The sequence below is a fragment of the Megalopta genalis genome, chromosome 4 (assembly GCF_051020955.1).
Source record: "Megalopta genalis isolate 19385.01 chromosome 4, iyMegGena1_principal, whole genome shotgun sequence".
Taxonomy (NCBI): Eukaryota; Metazoa; Arthropoda; class Insecta; order Hymenoptera; family Halictidae; genus Megalopta; species Megalopta genalis.
Window position 1 is genome coordinate 15,237,433 of NC_135016.1, and position 21,677 is coordinate 15,259,109.

At 34.3% G+C, this 21,677-nt stretch overlaps 1 protein-coding gene across 4 annotated transcripts in view; it reads right to left on the minus strand.

Moving 5' to 3' along the window:
• The window catches only part of LOC117217425 (uncharacterized), a 367,343-nt gene that overhangs the window by 286,570 nt on the left and 59,096 nt on the right, over positions 1–21,677 (minus strand). For all 4 annotated transcript variants that reach the window (XM_033465133.2, XM_033465059.2, XM_033465211.2 and 1 more), the window contains exon 2: positions 3,761–4,203. In XM_033465133.2, coding sequence (XP_033321024.2) covers positions 3,761–4,203 — 443 coding nt within the window. The remainder of the gene's footprint in view (positions 1–3,760; positions 4,204–21,677) is intronic.

A 21,677-nucleotide genomic window follows, 5' to 3' on the forward strand; every position in this document is an offset into this window, starting at 1 on the left:
AAAATTTGTTTTCTCCAAATTAAAGAAGATACTAGTCACACTTAAGTGAGACACACTATATACCTGTGCCAACAATTACATACAAAAGACTTTTGCATAAAAGACTCTTTTGTGTACAAAAGACTATTATTTATTCTTACCTACACCACTTCAGCTGGTTGTTCTACCATATCAAAAATCTTTTACTTAAACACTTTTTTCTCTCCCCTCCCCTCCCCCCTCCATAAGCTCGTACAACAGAGGTCTCGCCGTACTTGACTCGGAACAGGATTAGCAGGCGAATTGCATTGTTACATTTCGTGAACCACGAGATCACCGACCTTCGAACAAAGGGTGCTTTCAATCTTGTAGCGCTCTAGTCTCATGGTTCGTTCATCTTACCCTCTGAATAGCCATCGAAAGCGCAGCGTGGCACTGCTCCGAGCAACCCTGAGCGGTTCTGAGCGGCGCACTGTGTGATATTTCGACAACCTAGGAGGATTTCATTCCGTAATTGAATGTTTTTAGAAACTATCCAAGTTACACCTAATTTGAGAGCAATATCTCAGTGATGCAGCATGGGTATTATTTTTAACACATTCGCTACCAGCGTCACTGGCTTACATACAGTGACTCGCATTAATCATCGGACACGATATTGTTAGAAGAATTATTGCTCCTTTTTATTGTTTATGATAGTATTATTGAATCAATTGTTTTCTCATATAATGAAGCACTTCTTAAAGTAAGTAGAAACATAAATTGTGTTTATTTATTGCACATGTTCTTTTTTATAATAAGCGATAAACAAGATTGTGACAAAATTTATCGTCGCAAAAATATTCGGACAGTGAATGAATTACATTAATTTTATATAAAATGAAAATCTTTTTAATCATGTTACCATAATATTAATATTTTTTGTCGGTTGACCCTTTTGTTTTATTAGTTCATGTAATCGTTTGGGCATGTTACAGATGATTTTATTTAAATAATCCGGCGAAATCCGTTTCCATTCGTCTAACAAACGTTGTTTTATCTTTGTTGTTGTCCTTATAGGTGTTGTACGAATTTTGCGGTCCAATTGATCTCATAAATTTTCAATTGGATTTAAATCAGGCGATTGAGGAAGAGGATGCAGTACTTTTGGACAATTGTATAATAAACATTCTTGTACAATTCTGACCTTGTGTTTAGGATCATTGTCCTGATAAAGCTTAAAACTTTACGTATACCTATATTTATAGCACTTGTAATTAAATTTTCTTTTAAAAAATGTCCAAATACTTCATTTTGTCCATAATACACCATCGATAAAAAAACTAGTTCACCTATACCTACGGACGAGATATAAACCCACACTATTACACTCCTACCACCGTATTTCACTGCCGGTCTTAAAATTTGAAATGTTTAATTCTGTATTTACTTTACGCCACACCATTTTTTGACTGTCGGATTCGTAAAGATTAAATTTGCTTTCATCAGAAAATATTACATCATTCCACCATCAGTTGTCTTTGTAAAAATATTCTTTTGCAAATTTAAGACCGTCAGTGAAACACGATGGTAGGAGTGTAATAGTGTGGGGTTATATCTCGTCCGTAGATGTAGGTGAACTAGTTTTTATCGATGGTATTATGGACACAAAATGAAGTATTTGGACATTTTTAAAAGAAAATTTAATTACAAGTGGTATAAATATTGGTAAACGTATAGTTTTAAGCTTTATCAGGACAATGATCCTAAACACAAGGTCAGAATTGTACAAGAATATTTATTTTACAATTGTCCAAAAGTATTGCATCCTCCTCCTCAATCGCCTGATTTAAATCCAATTGAAAATTTATGAGATCAATTGGACCACAAAATTCGTACAACAGCTATAAGGACAACAACAAAGATAAAACAACGTTTGCTGGACTAATGGAAACGAATTTCGCCGGATTATTTAAATAAAATCATCTGTAACATGCCCAAACGATTACATGAAGTAATAAAAGAAAGGGTCAATCGACAAAATATTAATATTATGATAACATGATTAAAAAGATTTTCATTTTGTATACAATTAATGTAATTCATTCACTGTCCGAATATTTTTGCAACATTAAATTTTGTCACAATCTTGTTTATCGTTTATTATACAAAAGAACATGTGCAATAAGTAATCACAATTTATGTTTCTACTTACTTTAAGAAGTGCTTCATTGTATGAGAAAACAATTGATTCAATAATACTATCATAAACAATAAAAAGCAGCAATAATTCTTCTAACAATATCGTGTCCGAATATTAATGCGAGTCACTGTAGTTACATTGATTTTATTTATCGTATTAAATACAGCATATCCTCCTCTAAAATGTGATAAAAATATCGTCGAAGGGAAGCTACAAATTTTTTACGTATCATGCTATGTGTTACAGTTTCAAATAGGGTAGTGGAGTCGATTAATGTGGGGTGACCAATTGCTGTGCCTTTGGTTTGTTTTGTGGCGTAATAAACTTTCTGTTTATCGAACAAGACACGTTAAATTTTGACATTCCATTACTTCGCTCATATTTTCTTTTACTTTAACAAATTTTTTAAGTAAGTTACAATTCTTTGAAATCTAATCTCGCAAACAAAAAGTACTTATTTCGAAAATGACGAGATTCCAGACCTACGTTTATATAACTTTTTCTCATCCTCGGGGAGTGCGGAATACGATGCCGAAGTTTAATCACCTATTTCGGGGACACCCTGTATGAATTTTAAACACTTATATTGTTTCAACAATGCATTTCTAGACACAAGTTTAAATGAATATTTTTCATATATATTTCACCTCAGTAACACATAGTATAAGTTTGGTCCCAAAACGACTATATTTATGTCGTAGCATTTGAGCTGAAAATAATCATGTTTTCTTCAATTAATTCGTTACTATAGCTTCTGGCCAAGTACTTATTGCCAGGGATAATAGGCATAGTAAATTCTCCCTAATAGTTCATGCTAGAGGCTTGCTTACATTGTCCCCATGCTATTACTACGCTTTTGACTAGAACTCCCGGAAACGTTTTAACTTTAATATTTTAAAACTGAATTTCGCATTTAACATATTGCTGATAGTTTTCTGATTAAAATGGGGCCAAACATGACATAGTTTAGACAAACATTTCTGATTATGTGAAATAAAATCAATTATGATGTAATTGAACAAATATGATCTGAAGCATGTCGTGTTTGGCCTCATTTTAATTGGAAGAATCCGACCAATATGTTAAAACAATTTTTCACGTATACAAAATTAGAAATACGAAAGTTGAGGCATCGTTTTTATTCTAGCATTACAGTAAATTCTCTTCAATTGTCTCTCAGTTTGTAAATAAAAATGGACAGTTTGGAAAGAGGAGAAACAATTATTCGAGTGTCGCGGCTCGTTTTTATAGTTGTTGACGATCGGATAATTGTATCTCCTCTTCCCAAATTGTTCATTTTCGTGTATAAGGTGAGGATCAATTAAGGAGAATTTACTATACACTGATCGTTGTCTTTTAAGTTTGCTGACTGCCCTGATTTTCGTTCTCTCTCTCTCTCTCTCTCTCTCTCTGTGTGTGTGTGTGTGTGTTTGTTTGTTTGTTTGTTTGTCAGGAGATGCCGACAACTATGAATACATGATGAAAAAAAGCAAAACATAAAATATAGTCATTGACAATTAAGTCCCCCTAGATAATCGAAATATCGCACCATGCGGCGCGACGGATCGTTTCCCCCGAAACCCTAAAATTAGAACTCACCTCTTCGGATCGGGTACGGTGCAGAAAGATCTGGGTCGGCGCCGGAAGTAGGAACTCTTGATCCAGTCGGCTTCATCCTCAAAGTCGTAACGGTAGAGACCCCTCGGATAGGTCGGGTGAGGCTGACGGTACATGATCTGGTAGGGCCGGCGAGGGTAGGGCGCGTCGCAGAGGTTCTCGTCGCTGGGGACGCTTCTTACACACGCGGAAAGGATCGAGGTGCGGGCAGAGGTGCACGGCGAGGGTCCTTTCGTCGACAGGCAACCGAAGAAGCCGCCCTCAGATTTCTCGACAGCGTCCAATTGCCGGCTAGTTATGCAGTACTGCTCTTTGATGTCCTCGCGGGAGTAGAGCGGTGTCGCGCGCCGATCCCAGTCGATGCTAATGCTGCCGCCGGATGCGCCGAAACCGCCATGCACATCCACCTGGGTCGAGACGTCCACCTGTCATGTACACGAGGTTTAGTCTAATTAGTGGAAAATCGATGGAGGACACGTCGCGTCGCTGTTTGATTGATGGCGCCGCGGCCATTGTAAAACTAATTTCGCGATGGACTGACCGTTCGTTCGTCGGACCACGGGTATTCTTGGCCAACCGAGTGGAACCGGTACCGAGTTATGCGAATGAAACTGTCACCGCTTCTGGCTAATCATTCAGCACAGGAGACGGCGATATTAACGCTCGACTGACCGGCCAGTGGAGCTCCCAAACTCGCTGGTTACTAAATGCAGCGCTGCTAATGTTTCGACACTGCCGCGCGACGTCGAAGAACTTAAGGATCGTCGATGCTCCGGCTTTTCATGAAAAGACGCTAGATCGGTTTATTACGTCCTACTTTTACCGATGCACAGTGGGCTCATGGCCGGTTTATCGTGTCCAAACTTATTTTGCCGTTATGACAATGTTACGGTTATAGTGTAGTTCATTGAATTCATCGCGGCGGTTATAACTAATTATAGAGGATGTAATACGTTTGAAATAACTTCTTTCTTAGCGAAAATGCAATCCAAAACGTCGTTAACGAGTTATTAACGGAAAACAGTGACCAATGAGAGGCGAGATCAGTTGACGCGAGGCAGCCGAGCCAATGAACGGAACTGGGCATCGTCCGCTCGTTGGCTCGGTCGCCTTGCGCCAGCCGAGCTCGCCTCGCATTGGTCAGCGTTTTTTGTTAATAATTCATAAACGAAGCCACGGATTGCACATTCGCTAAGGAAAAAGTTACTTCAAAGAACCTGAGGAACCCTCCATTTCTCAGAAATACCATGATTTTGGGACATCTTGTATTTTGTTGACATGCCCGAAACATGAAGGAATGTACGAGGTCTGTGCCGGAAGTATCCGACCTCTGCACATGATTTTACCCTTAACCTCCAAGGCACGGCTGAATTTTGCGCGGAGCTGTTTCTCTCTACGGCAGAGTATAGTGGCGCGTCGTGCAGAAAGATGGCATCCGCGAAAGCCACTGTAGTGGCGCATAGTACCTAAGAGGTTAAGTTTCCAATCGTAAAAAGCTGGTATGGAGCACTTAGCGGGATCCTTTAGGAGTGCCCTTACCGATTAACGGAAACCTAAAACTGTACAGTCGACAGCAATACGAAGTTTTGTGAACGTCAAATTCCCCGAACGTCGCATTACACAATGACAGGGCTAGGTCACACCTGTTCGGAGTCAAATCATGGCATTCTTCAGCTTCGGCAGTCCCTGTACAGTCCGGACTTAATACCTTGTGATTTTTGGTTATTTCGAAAACTGAACAAACCGTCGGAAGGCCGAAGATTCGACGACGTCGGAGCAATAAAATGAAATGTGACGCAGCAGCTGCTAGTCATAAAAGGAAAGGACTTTCAGGACTGCTTCGAGAAGTGGATCGACCGCTGAAAGAAAGTTATAGCATCGAAAAGGAACGACTTCGATGGTGACGTCGTGGAACTTACCCCGGCATAGGTATGTTTTAAAATACAAGCAGAGGATGTATAGTTTTAGGGCAGACCTGAATTGTCGAATTCATTGAGGATGGGAATCTGGGTATGGCCTTGACGAAATTTATCGTCGCGTTGCAGTCCGATCGATCACTAGAAGAACCTAATTGATAAGATTTTCGACCGATTGGTGGTTTAAGTATAATCTTCTGTGACGAGCTATATCGTACGCGATGTATCCGTAAAAAAGAATATATGAAATGTTGACCGAGAAAGGTAACAGTAGTACTAACAGTGACAAATGTCGGAAGCTCGAGTCGATGTTTTGGGACATATTGTTTTTCGTCTTAAATGAGTATGCAGTTAACTAAAAATACACACCATCTCCTCTGCACACGTTTTGGTTAGAACTGTTCGGTTTTATTTCTTTTTATTAGTACAATAAATCTTACCATATGTAAGAAAATCTGTCAGCAGCGACCATATTGTGACGTCACACTTGCGTCAGAAGTCTCGTGACAAGCGATATGCTGCGGAATATTATAAATTATTCCTCGATAATATAAAAATTGTCATTTTGGAGACCGAACAGTTATAGATTGGACTTTTGGAAAACAAAATTGACCACTCCCGAATTGCTCATTTCGATATTGAAGCGTCAATTTAAGTAAGAAAAAACCCTTGCAAGTTTCTTGAAACAGATGCGTTAGAACTCATGAGTTTCTTCTGTGTTCCTCTGCCTTAAATACATTAAAAGAAAGAAATACTTGTAAGAAATTCCTAAATTGTTTTAATGACATTAGTATATACCGCTTACTGTGAATAATAATTTAATATAACTAATATAACTTAAACAGGTGCTTGTCACTTTAGACACCCAATAAGAAACAAAATTGACTGTACACATTTTAAAGCAAAGAGCTTTCACTATTCTTTCAATCTGTTCAGAAATACAGGGTTCCCCGGAAAGAATCATACGATTTCAAAAATTTATATTTTAAAAAATTACACGCAGAAAATTATAATTCAAACACGAATATAACGGGAAAATGTGCGAGTTTTACTTTTTACCCCATTGGCACTTGGAGGTTCGGAATTCTCTTAACACGGAACTACCAAACCGTTAGATTGGTCGCAGTTCATCCGATAATATGGTTCTACACAGTTGGCCTCCGAGATCACCCGACCTAACCCCATGCGACTTCTTCCTTTGGGGATTTCTGAAGGATCTTGTCTTTGTACCACCTTTACCTATAAGTGTAAATGAACTGAAAAAACGCATTTGTGATGCTGTACAAACAATTACCAGAGATACATTACACCGTGTTTGGCAAGAACTTTCATATCGCAATGATATCATACGTGTAACGAAAGGAAGTCATATTGAACACTTGTAAACAAAAACTCACACATTTTCCCGTTATATTCGTGTTTGGATTATAATTTTCTGTGTGTAATTTTCTAAAATATAAATTTTTTTAAATCGGATGATTCTTTCCGGGGAACCCTGTATATCATCAAGTGACACAGTAAAAGTAATATTTCTTTTCGATAATCCCGTAAAAACTTGATGTACGATGTTGTCATATACACTGTCGCACCAAACTGTACATATGTGCCGTTTATTTTGAAAGTGGCATAAGTCACTTTTTCAAAAAAATCGAGTTGATTAGTTACAATTGATGATTGGTTACAATTGAACGGTATCTTTTCATTTAAAAAAGAAAAAAAAGTGACTTATGCCACTTTCAAAATAAACGGCTCATATATGTAATTTATTCAACAATTTTAGTAAATCACTGTCCTTTCAAAACATCACTTCAGTAAAATACGTCGGACAAAATTAATATGTGTCAGTCATTTTTCTAAACTATTTATTTTGAAAGTGGCTTAAGTCACTTTACCGTAATGAAAAGTGGTGATTTTTTAATGTTTATACGAAATTATTTATACTGAGAAAAATATCAGTATCCTGAGATAACAAATACAAGTAAATCTTGTCGAAAGTTAGCATCCATATTTTTAAACGTGTTAAAACGCAAACCCTTAAATATCTCGACTTAAAAACAAAGTGACTTATGCCACTTTCAAAATAAACGGCTCATATGTGGCAAATAAAAAATGCCTTTTTATGATATTTGTGAATAGTAATTTATACGATTAACATTAAACGGTATGTATTGCTGAGTCTTTTAGCAAATATATACATTATTTGATCTAACAATATCTAATTGAGGTAATGCAAAAAGTAACTGCCATAATGACACAACTGGTAACAATGTTTATTGTGCATTTTATGCATTTATTGCAAAGTTGAATAGTTGCAATTTAAAATAAGAGAAAATTAGAAGAATTGAAACGTGTCAATGTATAATTTTCAATTCATTAAAATTATTAATACAAAAATACACTTACTATTATACACAGTTATAATATATAGTATATACTTATATACTACGATTTCTATTTTGCATAAATACCCGCGGTCTACTATTATACATGCACACAGTGGCCATGAAGATATAATTATTTATTATTATTATTCATAAGATATCTAGTTAATTTTTATTAAAATACGTTCCCTAACACAGTACGAACCAAATCACACAAGATTTAATTGCAGGAAGACATAAGAATTCAAAAAGTGTTCACATACTATTGAGCGAGAATATATGCTTATTTCTTATGATCTGTATGCTTGGTGTGTTAAAAATTAATCACGGCCTTATCTTATCACTAAAAAGATTTCAAAAAATTGTACATTATCAATGCATTAAACTGAACTAATTCAAATCACTGAAGAAATTGCTCTTCATCTGCTCTTAGAACATCAAATAAACTATGTCACGTTTTAAAAGGTAATTGCAAAGGGATGACTACAATTTTTAACTCTATCGTCAGTCTAGTCATGAAAAATATGTCTTAACACTCATATAAAGACATTTTGATTCATAAAATTTTCAAAAAGTTAGTTCAAGATTGAAAAAATTTTAACTTTTCAATTTAGACGCTTTAAAACGAGTTCTTTGGATCGTTGCATGATTTTCTCCCTACGAAGTTTGAACAATCTGAGTACCGAGAATTTTTCATCAAATTTTCAACCTTCCTTATAGCACGGCACATTAATAATACTTTACGACACCCTACCGAAGTGTATCGATTGTTTGATGGGAAACTCAACTTTAACTTTCCATACCATGCTTATTTTAGGAAAATATAGGTCTTTGTTTATAACATGTTTTTAATCAAATTATTTTTCCTCCGCAATTCAACGTAGAATTAATTTCGTTCTATACAAATAAATTTGTTTAATTGAAAATCATTGATTTCGAATGTACTTGCTGCATGCGAAAACAAGTCGTTCAGTTAGTCTTGAAGTTTATTGTTAGCCCTACTTGGGCTAAAATTAATTAGATAGCAAATTGTTTGCATTTGTTGCTCATCGAAATCTATCAAAGACTATGAAACGACACCTACATTAACGGTTAATGATTTGGATTTCAATTTCAGATGAAAACTTGACGGCCATAAATTTGATGTCAGTCTTTAAACAACAAACAAAATGGATGACATTCTAATTATTTGATGTATTCAAAGCCATCATGCGATGGTTGTTCGATAGACATATACGCGCACAATAACTGTAATATTGTTTTATAAATAATTGCACCGAAATCATAATTTGCCATTTCCAGCCAAAGGACTTGTAAATTAACCATTTATCTTCTGTTTATTGATTTCCAACGTCGTGATAATTTTGTAACAAGGGACAAATTAAGGTGGAAAAATAAGGGGACAGATGAAAACTAAAAATAATTTGTTGAATAGAGTGCAGATACTCTTAGCAATATTTTAGTTCGAATATTCAATTGTACGATCTCATCAGCATCATTTGTAACATAAATGTCATTAGATAGTACCGAGTTACCGAACGTAGCGAATCAGGGAAGAGAAATTTAAAGAGGAAAGATCAACGAACATGAAATCATCTTTGAAACTTTATATTCCTGAAATGGGAAGATGTATTTTCAAGCTTCATATTTTATTTTGCTTGTTTAAACCGAGATATCTTTCAAACTTCCGTCGCGTTTTTATACTGTAAGGCTAACTTTACGGATAAAACGAAAAAGTTTAAAAGATAATTCTTTACGATTAAAACCAAACGATCGCAGTTAATGAGCATAATAATTAAGGAAATAAAAATTCCTTAACGATGTCAGAACTCATAAAACCGTTGGAAATTATGCAATTCAAGAGTTCATAAACAGAGTTTTTATATACAATTTTCATATCAGCAAAGTAAGACTCAAAGACTCAATTCATTTATTTTTATTACAGACATTATTACAGACATTGTATGAAGACCAATCAATTTGGCTATTAGTGTTCTTCATATGGGATTGTCCTTCATGAGAAGGACGCAAATTTGACTCTGAGTTGATTTAAAAAGGCAACATTTTCATTTTGACGTTTCCGGTAAAGCAGTTATTTATTTATTCTAAGACGAAATTAAATAAAACGAAGGTACATATGTATTAATTTTGATCATTTTCTTTATTTTTGTAAATAGAGTCTTATCATTTTGTACCAGTAAAATTGTACTATTTTGGTCTAAATTAAATATTATCCTATTGTTTAATAAACATTCGAATGGGGCGTGATTAAATGTCGTATATTATAGTTACAAACCTCAAGATGATTCTCATATTTTGATAAAAAAAAGGAAATAGCAAAAAATTAATTGTTGCTGTGTATGCTCTTTTTTATACAAATGCAGTGTACAAGAAAACTTAAGGTGAAAGGTTTAAATGATTCATTCTGTATGTTACTTGACTGTCTGCAGTTGTTAACAAGTTAAATAATAATATCATCTGTCGAACTTACGTAACAATTCAATATTTCAAATTTATACATGTATTTCGAAATACTTTTCGAAATTGTGGGTGATAGTAGACATGAACATTGAACGGCTTCGAGCTCCTAGTCATTAATTTAGAATATATTTTAATTTTGTATATTGTAAACCGCTGTTGCTGGCAAACAATTACCTCTCTAGAAATTGATATTCAAAGTATGTCCTTCAGTATGGATGCAGCGATTTACTCGATATTAATATTAACGTATTTCCTAAGCTAATTGCTTCTTAGCATAATGAGCTTAATAAATGTTACCAAGAATGACAAGCTGCATTAATTAATACAATAACAATGTACAATTTTATTTACAGAACGAATACTTTGTATTTCTTCTACATCTTCATCTGCACAATAACTACGTGTACTAAACTTTACCTTACAGATTCCTTTACTCGTAGTTTTTGACGAGAAAAATGTTGGTCCCCTAAAGTAAAGTAAGCCAAATATTAATAATAAAGTGTATAATGTAAAACTAACAAAATTGAATTGAATTGGACAATTTGTTATTGCCATCGATAGTTTTCAAGATATTTGCCAGAATCAATATGAAAATGAAACCCGTTCCACTGTTGAAATACAATAATCTATTAGTAAATGCTGGATGTCGATGTGTAAGAATCACTTCAATTCATCAGCTAAAACATCACCATTACTACTAAAATTAAGGTTTATTGACTTTTAGAAATCGATTTACTTGGATGAATTTGTTTTTGAAAATTATAATCAAATTAAATTGGATTAGGTTTCAAATTTGGAAACCTAGTTTTAGATTAATACTTAGAAATTAATTAATTATTTAATAAGACGTACCAACATTTTAACTTGCAGTTGCCACGCTGTCAAACTAATCTTTACTAAACTAATCTAAACTAATCTACTAAATTAATCTATATCCATAAACGCATTCCATTATAATATTCTATGTGATTCTTAAGAGACATAAAAAACAGATCCAAAATTTGTAACTCATATTTCGTATGGATTTTACTTTTTTATTTTACTTTTAACTATTTTTACTTTTTTCATTTTATTCTGCATAGAGTATTTTCTATTTTGCTAAATTTACGTAGTTCAATTAATAATAGATAAAATGTGAAATATTCTGTGAATTTTGTTTAGTTTTTGTTGATACTTGTTTTTATATAAATTATATTAATTTTTCTTATATCTTTGTAAAGTCACCTGATGGTATTGAAATAATTTTAAAAGTATACCATCCTTTTTTCTTAATTCGAAAATGGAATTAACTGTATTTTGTTAAATAATGCAATTTGGAAACCAGTTTTTTGATAACTCGACTTTTCACTATATATTATTCACTATATATATTTCACGAAAATATTGCCTATAACAATGGAATATTGGCTAAATTAGACTTCCGAAGTAAGAACAATTTTGTTGACGAATACTATTTACCAAAAATATTTTAAGCATATTACAACTCACTACTAACAACTGAGACGTATTAATTGTTTCCAATGAAGATTTTGCTTTATCATTTGAATTTTGATGACCATTGCATTGAATTTCACTGTTTGAAATGATTCTGCTGCCATTAAAATCTTCCGTCTGAAGTCTGAGCGACGTTATTTAATAACGTCACGTCACCCATATGTATATAGGATCAACAAAGCGCAAGAATGTTGAAAAAATAATCCATGTCATACGAATGAAACTTTTAATTTTAACTTGATTAAATAAAATGCTTCACTTGATGAAAATTTTGAGGTTGTCGGCGTGGAAGTCAGTGTTGAATAAAATTTGTCGAATTAGTTTTCGAATTCCATATTACATTTACTGTTATTTTAGCTACACCAATATTAGTGTTTCAGTAACACTTTTCGTAAAAAGAAAACCAAAACGTGAAACGACAAGAAATGTTGATCTGTTTGCAGTCACTCACTGTATACAGTTGACCCAAAAGTCACTTGCAATCGAGAAATGAAGGATTCCTGAGATCATTTGATGCAACTTTTTCCTCAGTGCAAATGCAATCCGCGGCTTTGTTTACGAATTATCAGCGAAAAACAGTGACCAATGAGAGCTCGGCTGTCGCTAGGCGGCTGAACCAACGAGCGGTCGAAGCCCATTTCTGCTCATTGGTTCGGCCGCCTTGCGCCAGCCAAGATCGCCTCTCATTGGTCGCTGTTCTTCGTTAATAACTCATAAACAAAGCCTCGGATTGCATTTGCACTAAGGAAAAAGTTGTTTCGAATGACCTCAGGAAGCCCTTATTTCCCGATTGCAAGTGACTTTTGGGACACCCTGTATAACATTATGGCCAAGGTTGCAGTAGCTGTCACTATGCAATCGCTGCGTACATTGAATTAGCTAAATCGACTCGTTTAGTAAATAATTTCGTAATTCGATCTGATTAGTTATAATCACAATTTATCGTATTACGTTTAATAAAAAAAAAACGAAGAGTTTGACACTTTCGAGGGACATGAGAAATTTCAGTGTACCGAAAATTGTAGATAAATACTAACCGATAAATGCTTATGTCAGTCGCGTGATTTTATTTTTTACACACTGTAAAAGTCGTAATATTTCCATATTATGAACCGAGTGAAAAATATCGATCTGTAAAATATTCGATGGAATCTATTCTTTCTAGGCAATGCAAATGCACGAATAACAAACGAAGAGTGCTGCCACACTAAAGCAAACAAACCAAAAAAGCAACCGCACGAACTTGGCGCGCTGTTAAAACGATGAAACGCTCGACCCTCTTGTGAATTACGATACGTTCTTTGCGTAAAACAAATGCGTGCTCGCGGCAAAAAAAACTACACGCGCGGCGTTGCATTCTCCAATTACTTCGAACAATTCGTCCCATTTCCCGTCAAACTTATATATCACGTTGCCAACGGAATTCATGCCGTGTCGCGTCTATATACCGAGTTTCGGAATTTCGACCGCAATGATTTATCGTTCAGAGCCTGTCAAGTTCTAATTGCTGGAAAAAAAAGGTAAGAGCGAACGTTCTATTTTCTAGTTTCTATTAGAGCTGGCCGCGGTGTCGGTTTCTATCGATATCCGTTCAAACAAATCGATCGCGATGTATCGAACGGAAACGAAATACTATTAGCGCAGCTCGGAATATCGCTGCATGACGCTCGCTAGTTAAAAAAGAGCAACCTCGTGCTTCGAGTGGTAGGTAGACTTCATTTCTACGAGCTTGTCACGCGCGGATTATTGCGACTATTTCGAAAGCGATTCCATAAACGATATTTCTTTGCCGCGTTTCCGTTTCGATCGTCAAATCAATCGCGTTTCTTAAGCTCAGCTCTTTTAACTAAAAGGAACACCAAGAAAGCAGAAACTTAATGTACAGAGTGTTCCAAAATTGTGTTATTTCCGGGAAATGATGAGTTCCTGAGGTCATTTGAAGTAACTTTTTCCTTCGCTAAAGTGCAAACCGCGGCTTTGTTTACGAGTTATTATCGAAAAACAGTGACCAATAAGAAGCCAGCTTGGCTGGTGCGAGACCTAGTTCCGCTCATTGGCTGGGCCGTCACGCGTCAGCTAATCTCGCCTTTCATTGGTCACTATATTTCGTTAATAACTCGTTACTTCAAATGACCTCAGGAACCTCATTTTCTGGAAGTACCATAATTTTGTGCCACCCTGTACAAATGTGCGAACAGAATTTTCTTGCATCCTCTAGTTATTATTCCTTTGCACTCGAGTGGTGACACTAGGGCATCGCTAAAAATTGTTACATCACGTCCTAAAATCACTTTTGTTTATATCAAATTTGTTTATAAAATTTGTTTATACATTTGTTTATATTTAAATAACTGTGAAATGTGTAACTGTTGTATGATGCAGAAGACTCAGTTTGATACATATAAAATGCACTGAGTCATTCGCGCGAGATAGAAATATTCTATGTCAGGAAAACTATTTTGGATTTAGAGTTAAAGTGGCTTCGAGTGTAAAGGGTTAATGGAAAAGTCATGTGTGTTTTTAGTTATATTTTAGCCAAATTTAATTCTTTTCGTTAGTTTATATTAATGTTATATGTAGATTAATAGGATTGCCGTTACACTTGGAATGTACAGTTGCCCACAAAAGTGTTCGTACAGCAGAACGAAATTTGTTCAATTCAATTTTATTAGTATTTACATAACGTTTTCTTTTCAGAATGTTTTTACACATAATTAAAGAACATTTCTTAGTCTCAAAAACAGTATCGGAGTAAATAAAAACGAACCTTTTTTTTTTCTTTAAGTAAATAGAGCATATTTATTGTGTGGTACTAATATCGTATCACAAAAGTCTTCGTACACTTAATGATAATAAAACGAATGTAGAGACTGTTAATACTTTGTAGGGTTACCTATCGCTTGAATTACAGCTTGTAATCGTCGCTGCATTGATTACACTAAGTTGCAAGTAATTTCATTGCTTATATCCTTCCATTCAGAATTAAAAACGTTTTTTTAATTCTTCTCGGTTCGAAATTGGTGTGCAGTAAATTCTCCCCAATTTTTCTTCAACTTGTAAACAAAAATAGACAATTTGGAAAGAGAAGATACGATTATTTGAGCCTCGCGGCTTATTTGTATAGTTGCCGAGTGTCAACAATTACATAAACGAGCTGCAATTAGGGATAAATTTACTGTACTTATAATTTTTCGGTCCAATTCTTTCCACAGATGTCACATGGTGCCATTGTTGTATTAAATACGATTTGTGTTTAGGATTATAATCTTGATAGAAGTTGTAGTCATTGAAAATTCCAAATTTCTTGGCTCTAACTTTTAAGTTATCTTTAAGAATATTATTATAAACAAGAAGAATACTACAAAGAAGATATTATTATAATATAGCGATATATATTTCGCTAATATTATGAGAATATTATAAACAAATTTATCCATAATATTGTCAGTTGTGCAAATTGTTGTAACGTATTTTCTATGTGGTCCTCTGATGTTAGGGCTGTTTCTTCCTTGATTCTGTATTTCATCCTCTGGGTATGGAATCTTCTACATTCGTACAGTATATGTTTAGTCGTGATGACTTCTGTATTTTTAATTAAATATTCGTGTGTCAGTCTGGTATGTCCAGTCTATATTGTTTTTAATCTCTTGGAATTATTTTTAAAAAAGGAATTTTTTTTTAAATTGATTCATATAATTTTTATTTTGCATAAAATCATTAAAAAACGACATAATTGCAATTTGGTATTCTTCATCATTGAATGCATGTTTCAATTCAATTGTAATTTTACATTTGCTACTAATGTGGTTGATGGGTGTACAGTACTGAAGGATATGTGTAACTGTGAATTCGACATTATATTTGTTAGGTATCTTTTTCAATATCAAGTGCTCATGTGTTAAGTTTGTGTGGCTGATTGTTAAACCAGTTAAGATTTATTTGTTTATATAGTCTAATTTCTATTTATTTCAAATCAGTCTATGTGTTTGTGTGTTACTTCGAAATCGCGGAAGCCCGTCCACCCAGTAAAAATTTGCGACCATTATAGGATGCCCTGATCATTTGACATATCTTTTGAAACAAACTATAGTTTAAGAGATAATTGAATGCGTTACTTCAAATGAATCGTGTAATATGTATAATAATATGAGCTTTCCATGTTTTAATTTAGAAAAGAAAGTTTGTACCTAATTTTAATTGTGAATATATCTATTTTACAGTTATTTAAGATTACGTTGCATACATTACTATATTATAAAGATGTGATTCCATATAGAATTCTATAGTTTACATACACGAAAATTTCCAGATTAATTTTCGTTTATGCCGTTCAGATACGTTTATATCTAAAATTCGATTTGTTCATTTTCGAAAGTTACGTTAGAATGTGTAGCATTTATTTAAAAAATTGCACAATTTCGATTGGCACTGTCACAGAATCACAGAAAATTGATTACTCTCTATTTATATTTATGTACATATACAATCGATGTTAGTAACAGTTAATTACCATGTTATTAACAAGCGAAGATACAGAATGGGCACTTTTCTTTTTGTTTCCAATGTTTTTCGTATTAGAATGTAAAATACGTTTTTTAGTTGTATTCGAAAGAAATCATATTTTTTCATTTTAGATTCGTAAAATCTGTCTCTTATTTTCACTATGAAATATGATCTCGGATCACACGATTTCGATTTACACGGTAATTTTGTACTTCCAATCTACTATACGTGATAGATTTACATGTAAATCGAAGGTTGGGTGTATGCTTAACACGTTGACTAGCACACCAGTGTCCATAAAAGACATACTGAATCAAAGGAACTTGTTTAACATGCTGACTGCCCCATCGGTCATACGTGGATGACGTAGTAAATTTAAGTATAGATCCATCTCGTGACGTATTCAAGCACACTAAACGTTATTAGGACTTGTGTGACGTGCCGACAGATTAAAGAAGCCATCACTATAATCGATGTTCATTTTCAAATTTGTTTTCATAATTACATTGTTTTGACGTTGTGGGTTTATTTAGGGTTATCATGTGGCAGTCAATCTATTGATGGTACAAAACTGGAGAGAAAACAGGATTTATTACAATGATTGCTTCTTATACTTTTAATAACATTTGATTAGATTGTTGCACCCGAAGTGACGAATCTCGTTTAATTGTAAAAATTTCTTCAAATCGTTTCATTATTCTTTTGTTCCTCGCAATACCTTTTGAACAGTTGAATTGTTTGTTGCGAGAGTAACAGTTTCTCAAAAACATTTTACGAAATCATGCTCTTTGTTGCTTTATAAGTAATATTTGATAAATAAGCATTCAGCCGAGGTCCACGTAGGGTAAGTGTCCCAATTACCGGAACATTAAGGATAATTTTTCGTTCATCTATATATTTTCAGCTGAAATTCAAGTGAAAATTAACTTTTCCTTGCACTTTATGTTTAGTTCTCCAGCTATACAATTAAATATCTTCAGAACTCTGAAAGCTTAAATTTGATATAATATTAATAAAAAATAAAAATAACGTAAATGTCCAAATTGCCGATGCTTCAAAAAGCTATAGTCCTCACGCGACAAGAAGGCACCTTTGTTTTTACGTTCCCCCACTTACTAGTTGCCCCACTGTTGCAGTTATCGGTCTCTATTGGCCAAAAACGGTAAGAGAGGGAATGTAAACAAAACAGTGCCTTCTTGTTACGTGAGGACTATACTTATCGCGACCGAAATACCGCTAATACCTCCAAATATTTCTAATTTGTTTTCCGTGCACTCCTAAATATATTTATACTAAATTCACTTCTGATGAGCTATCCAACTTATATTAAACTATTAAAGTATACAAATTCTACTAAATATAGGGTACAAACGCAACCGATACATCTACAAATTTATAAGTTATGCACATTAATTACGATGTCTTGGTAATACGGCAAGAGTTCAAAAACGTGTAACAAACATATGCCCTATTTATTCAAAAACTGTACATGAAATGTTATATTGATTGATTTTTATAGTATGAATCACTGTTTTGTTTTGCCATAATCTTAATACGTTCTATTTTACGGAATAGAATTTATTTCGTGAATATTGGATCTTCATTCGTTCAATATTTTCTGCAGCTTTTTCATAAGCTTTGCAGAAAATTTCTCGAATTCACTATCAAAAAATTGAGATAATTCTTATGGTATCTTAACAATTTTCGTCTTTTACACGTTTAAGTTTCACCGTTGATGTATAATATTTCCACCGTGCAACAATTGATATCATTTGAAATTGAAATCTTTTAATTTATTCACGAATAAATATTTATTTGAATTCAAATAAACAAATTTAATGTGTTCCATTCGATAAATATGAAGTTAATTTATGTTTGAAAGCAAACCGAATGTAGAATAATTGTATACCCTGTAGTAGACATGTTTCACTACCCTAAAGGGTTTCGTCAATTTTCATTTTACTGTTACGAATGTTGAGTCTATAAGTATTCACAGCACTGCAAGGCTGACGCGCAATTCAATGTGTTAATAATAAAATCAATCTCGCGCTGTTAACTACGAACGTGTCTCGAACACTCCTGTTAAGTGTCCAAAGAAAAGTTGCCAAGGAGAAATACGTTTGCGAGTACAGTTTTCCGTGTTATAGAAAAGGCTTTAGCCTCCGATAAAATGAGTTTTCTCCATGGACGTCGATATCCGCTTGTGAACGGTCGAAGAAAATTTGTTCCCGGACGAATGTCTCGAAAGTCTCTTTGTTCAAATATCATAAAAGTTCCATTATTGCGGGACGGATAGAAGTTGGTTACATTTACGGGTGCACGTGTACCCGTTCGTGCATGTACACGCGGACGCGTATCGGGTTCCCATCAATCGGCAGTAGTGGAACTTTTATGACATCGGATCGGCAAAAGGTCCGTATCCATCAAATATTCACGCATCGAGGATCATCGTTGCACGTTAATGGATTTCATGAGGAGATATTGAGAACCCGCCGGAAAATTATCACGGAAATAAAACGTACCCGAACCCGGCCCGACGATGCGACGCGACGTTCAAAACCGAAACACGATACAATTTTCTTTTTCAAGCGCTGCCGGAAAAAGTCTATTACTGCTTAATGAATAGAGTAAATGATTAATGGTATTTTAATTCCATTTTCAGCTTGCTAAATCGCTTATCGGACGAAACGAATTTTTCGCTCGCGTTAGTTTTCCCGCAGTAACCCGTGAAAATAGAAATTCGTGCAGAGCCCTGCATCGTTTTAGATAGTTTCATCGTTTTATAAACCGTGGTTTAGGGTAACGCGTTTTCATTTAATTACGCGTGTCGTATACAATTTTATTTCGGACATTAATTAATATAAATATCAGTTCATTCACTGTAATGCGTTTTATCTACACTGATTTGTGCACGATGCTGAATTTAGAAAGCATAACACATTTTTTAAACTATTTAAAAGGCGATAATTGATAATCTGAGAGAAACGTGACCATTCCGGCAATTTTACAGAAAAATTTAACGAGCTCTTCTTTATTGAATAGTTTACTTAAAAGTACATGTATAATCATGACGCGAGAAGAGAGCACTTTTTTGATTGTATTTCCCCTCTTACTAGCTGCCCTACTGCCGCAGCTATAAGTCGCCATCTATCCTCGTCGATCTTCCTCACGGTTTTCGGCCAATAACGACCGACAGTTGCGGCAGTGGGACAGCTAGTAAGAGGGGGAATGTAAACACAAAGGTGCCTTCTTGTCGCGCGAGGACTGTACATTATTGTACGGCTTGTAGCAATTCTTGTTGCCACAAAATCTTAAGAATGCCTGATCGGTGAACTTTCCTCCAGAAGTTATTTTCTCGGAGCTGAATAATCTGAAATAAAAAATTCATGAAGGTTCTGATAATGCTCGACCTTGTCCTGTAGATAAGCGAAGGACTTTTTCACTAATTACTCGTTTTCCTGTTCCTGCAGAACAGAAAATGTAAACGTTCAACAAATACGTTTTTGTATTAAACGAATACCATTTCGTTGGAATTCAGTTACCTTGAAAACTCTTTGCTCATCTACTAGGTAAAATCGTGTGCTAACAAAATCCTCATTAATTTTTCCAGGTCTTCAAGTAAAAAGATTACTAGAAATTGCACGGTATATGTATCTTCAAATGAAGTGCTCGTTAAAAAAATTATTCCATCGTATACAATTATTCTATGTTAAAAATAATTATTCCAAACAAAATACTCAAATATCATGTTTCTTTCAGATTGTTAACTAAGCATCATTAAAATAATTACTGTTCCATTCGGTAGTCGTAGTTTATAATTAAAACAAATTGATGACGGTTATTTCTTCTCAGCATTTAGTTTTGTAATATTAATAGTAACAATAATGTAAGATATTTATAAAATACCTTCATAAGTCATTGTATTTATGCAGTTGCTTGTTAAAATATATGGAAAGCGAACAATGAAATTACAAACTTTTTGGAATTGATCTGAACAGATGATTTGTTTGCTTTCAGATGGTTTCGTTGATCCTGTTAGTTCTCGATCTATTTCTAAATGCGCAGAGAAGCAGGATGTTAGTGGGTAGCAGATGGAGAACAACTTTGGCACCGAGGATGCTATACATGCATATATGTATACATATATATATATATATATATATATATATATATATATATATATATATATATATATATAAGGTGCAAAACGCTGCCTCAATTTAGGAGCAAGGAATCAATTACGTTGATCGCAAAGTTTTGGAAAGTTCTGCAATCTATTTTAAAGCTTTTTCGAAATCGTAAGCAATTTAACACTAGAACTATCGGCACCTATACGCGACTAATGTTTACTGTTTTACAACAATAACAAGATTTCATTTACTCAATTTTTTTCGCATGTAAAATCGTGCCAAATTATAGCCCACATTCCCAACAAATTATATGCGAATTATTGCAGAATTTCATTGCAAATATATTTTATACAAACGACTTTTTGCCGCTTTGGGTGCCTTTGAATCCACTGTACGGTATCTGTTTCACCACTGGGTGTCACAGAATAGTTATTCGTCGACTAGCCTATTGTGTGCCTGTTTCATCAAAGGGTCGCTGCTAGGATAAGAATATTCGTGGACTAGCAATATCTGTTTCATCAAAGGGTCGCCACTAGGATAAAGGTTGGAATACGGTTTAGCCTCGTAACTTTCAAAAATAGTTCGAGATACTTCGAGAGACAAAAGTGTACCGTCAGTCGAGACCTGACCGTCGAGCAATCAACCTATTTCCGACATTATAATATCTGTTACATAATTAATAGACAGCAGATTTTATGCTTTTATGGCAAAAATGGATAGGTGAAGCGTAAGATAGTGAACAGATTAAAAGAAACTAAGAATGTTGATACAGTAACTTTAACTTGTTAAAATTATTTAAAAGAGAAAAAATCTTGCACTTGGCTCTTCTATTCTTATTCTGCATAATGATCCGCAGTTTATTAATTAATATTGTACATGATCTAGTATTATAATATTTTAAATATTTTTATTCAACACACGTGTTAAAAATAAAGTATATGTTCTTTTGCAGTCTACAGAATAATAATTGGGATTCTATCCCTTCGAAATAATG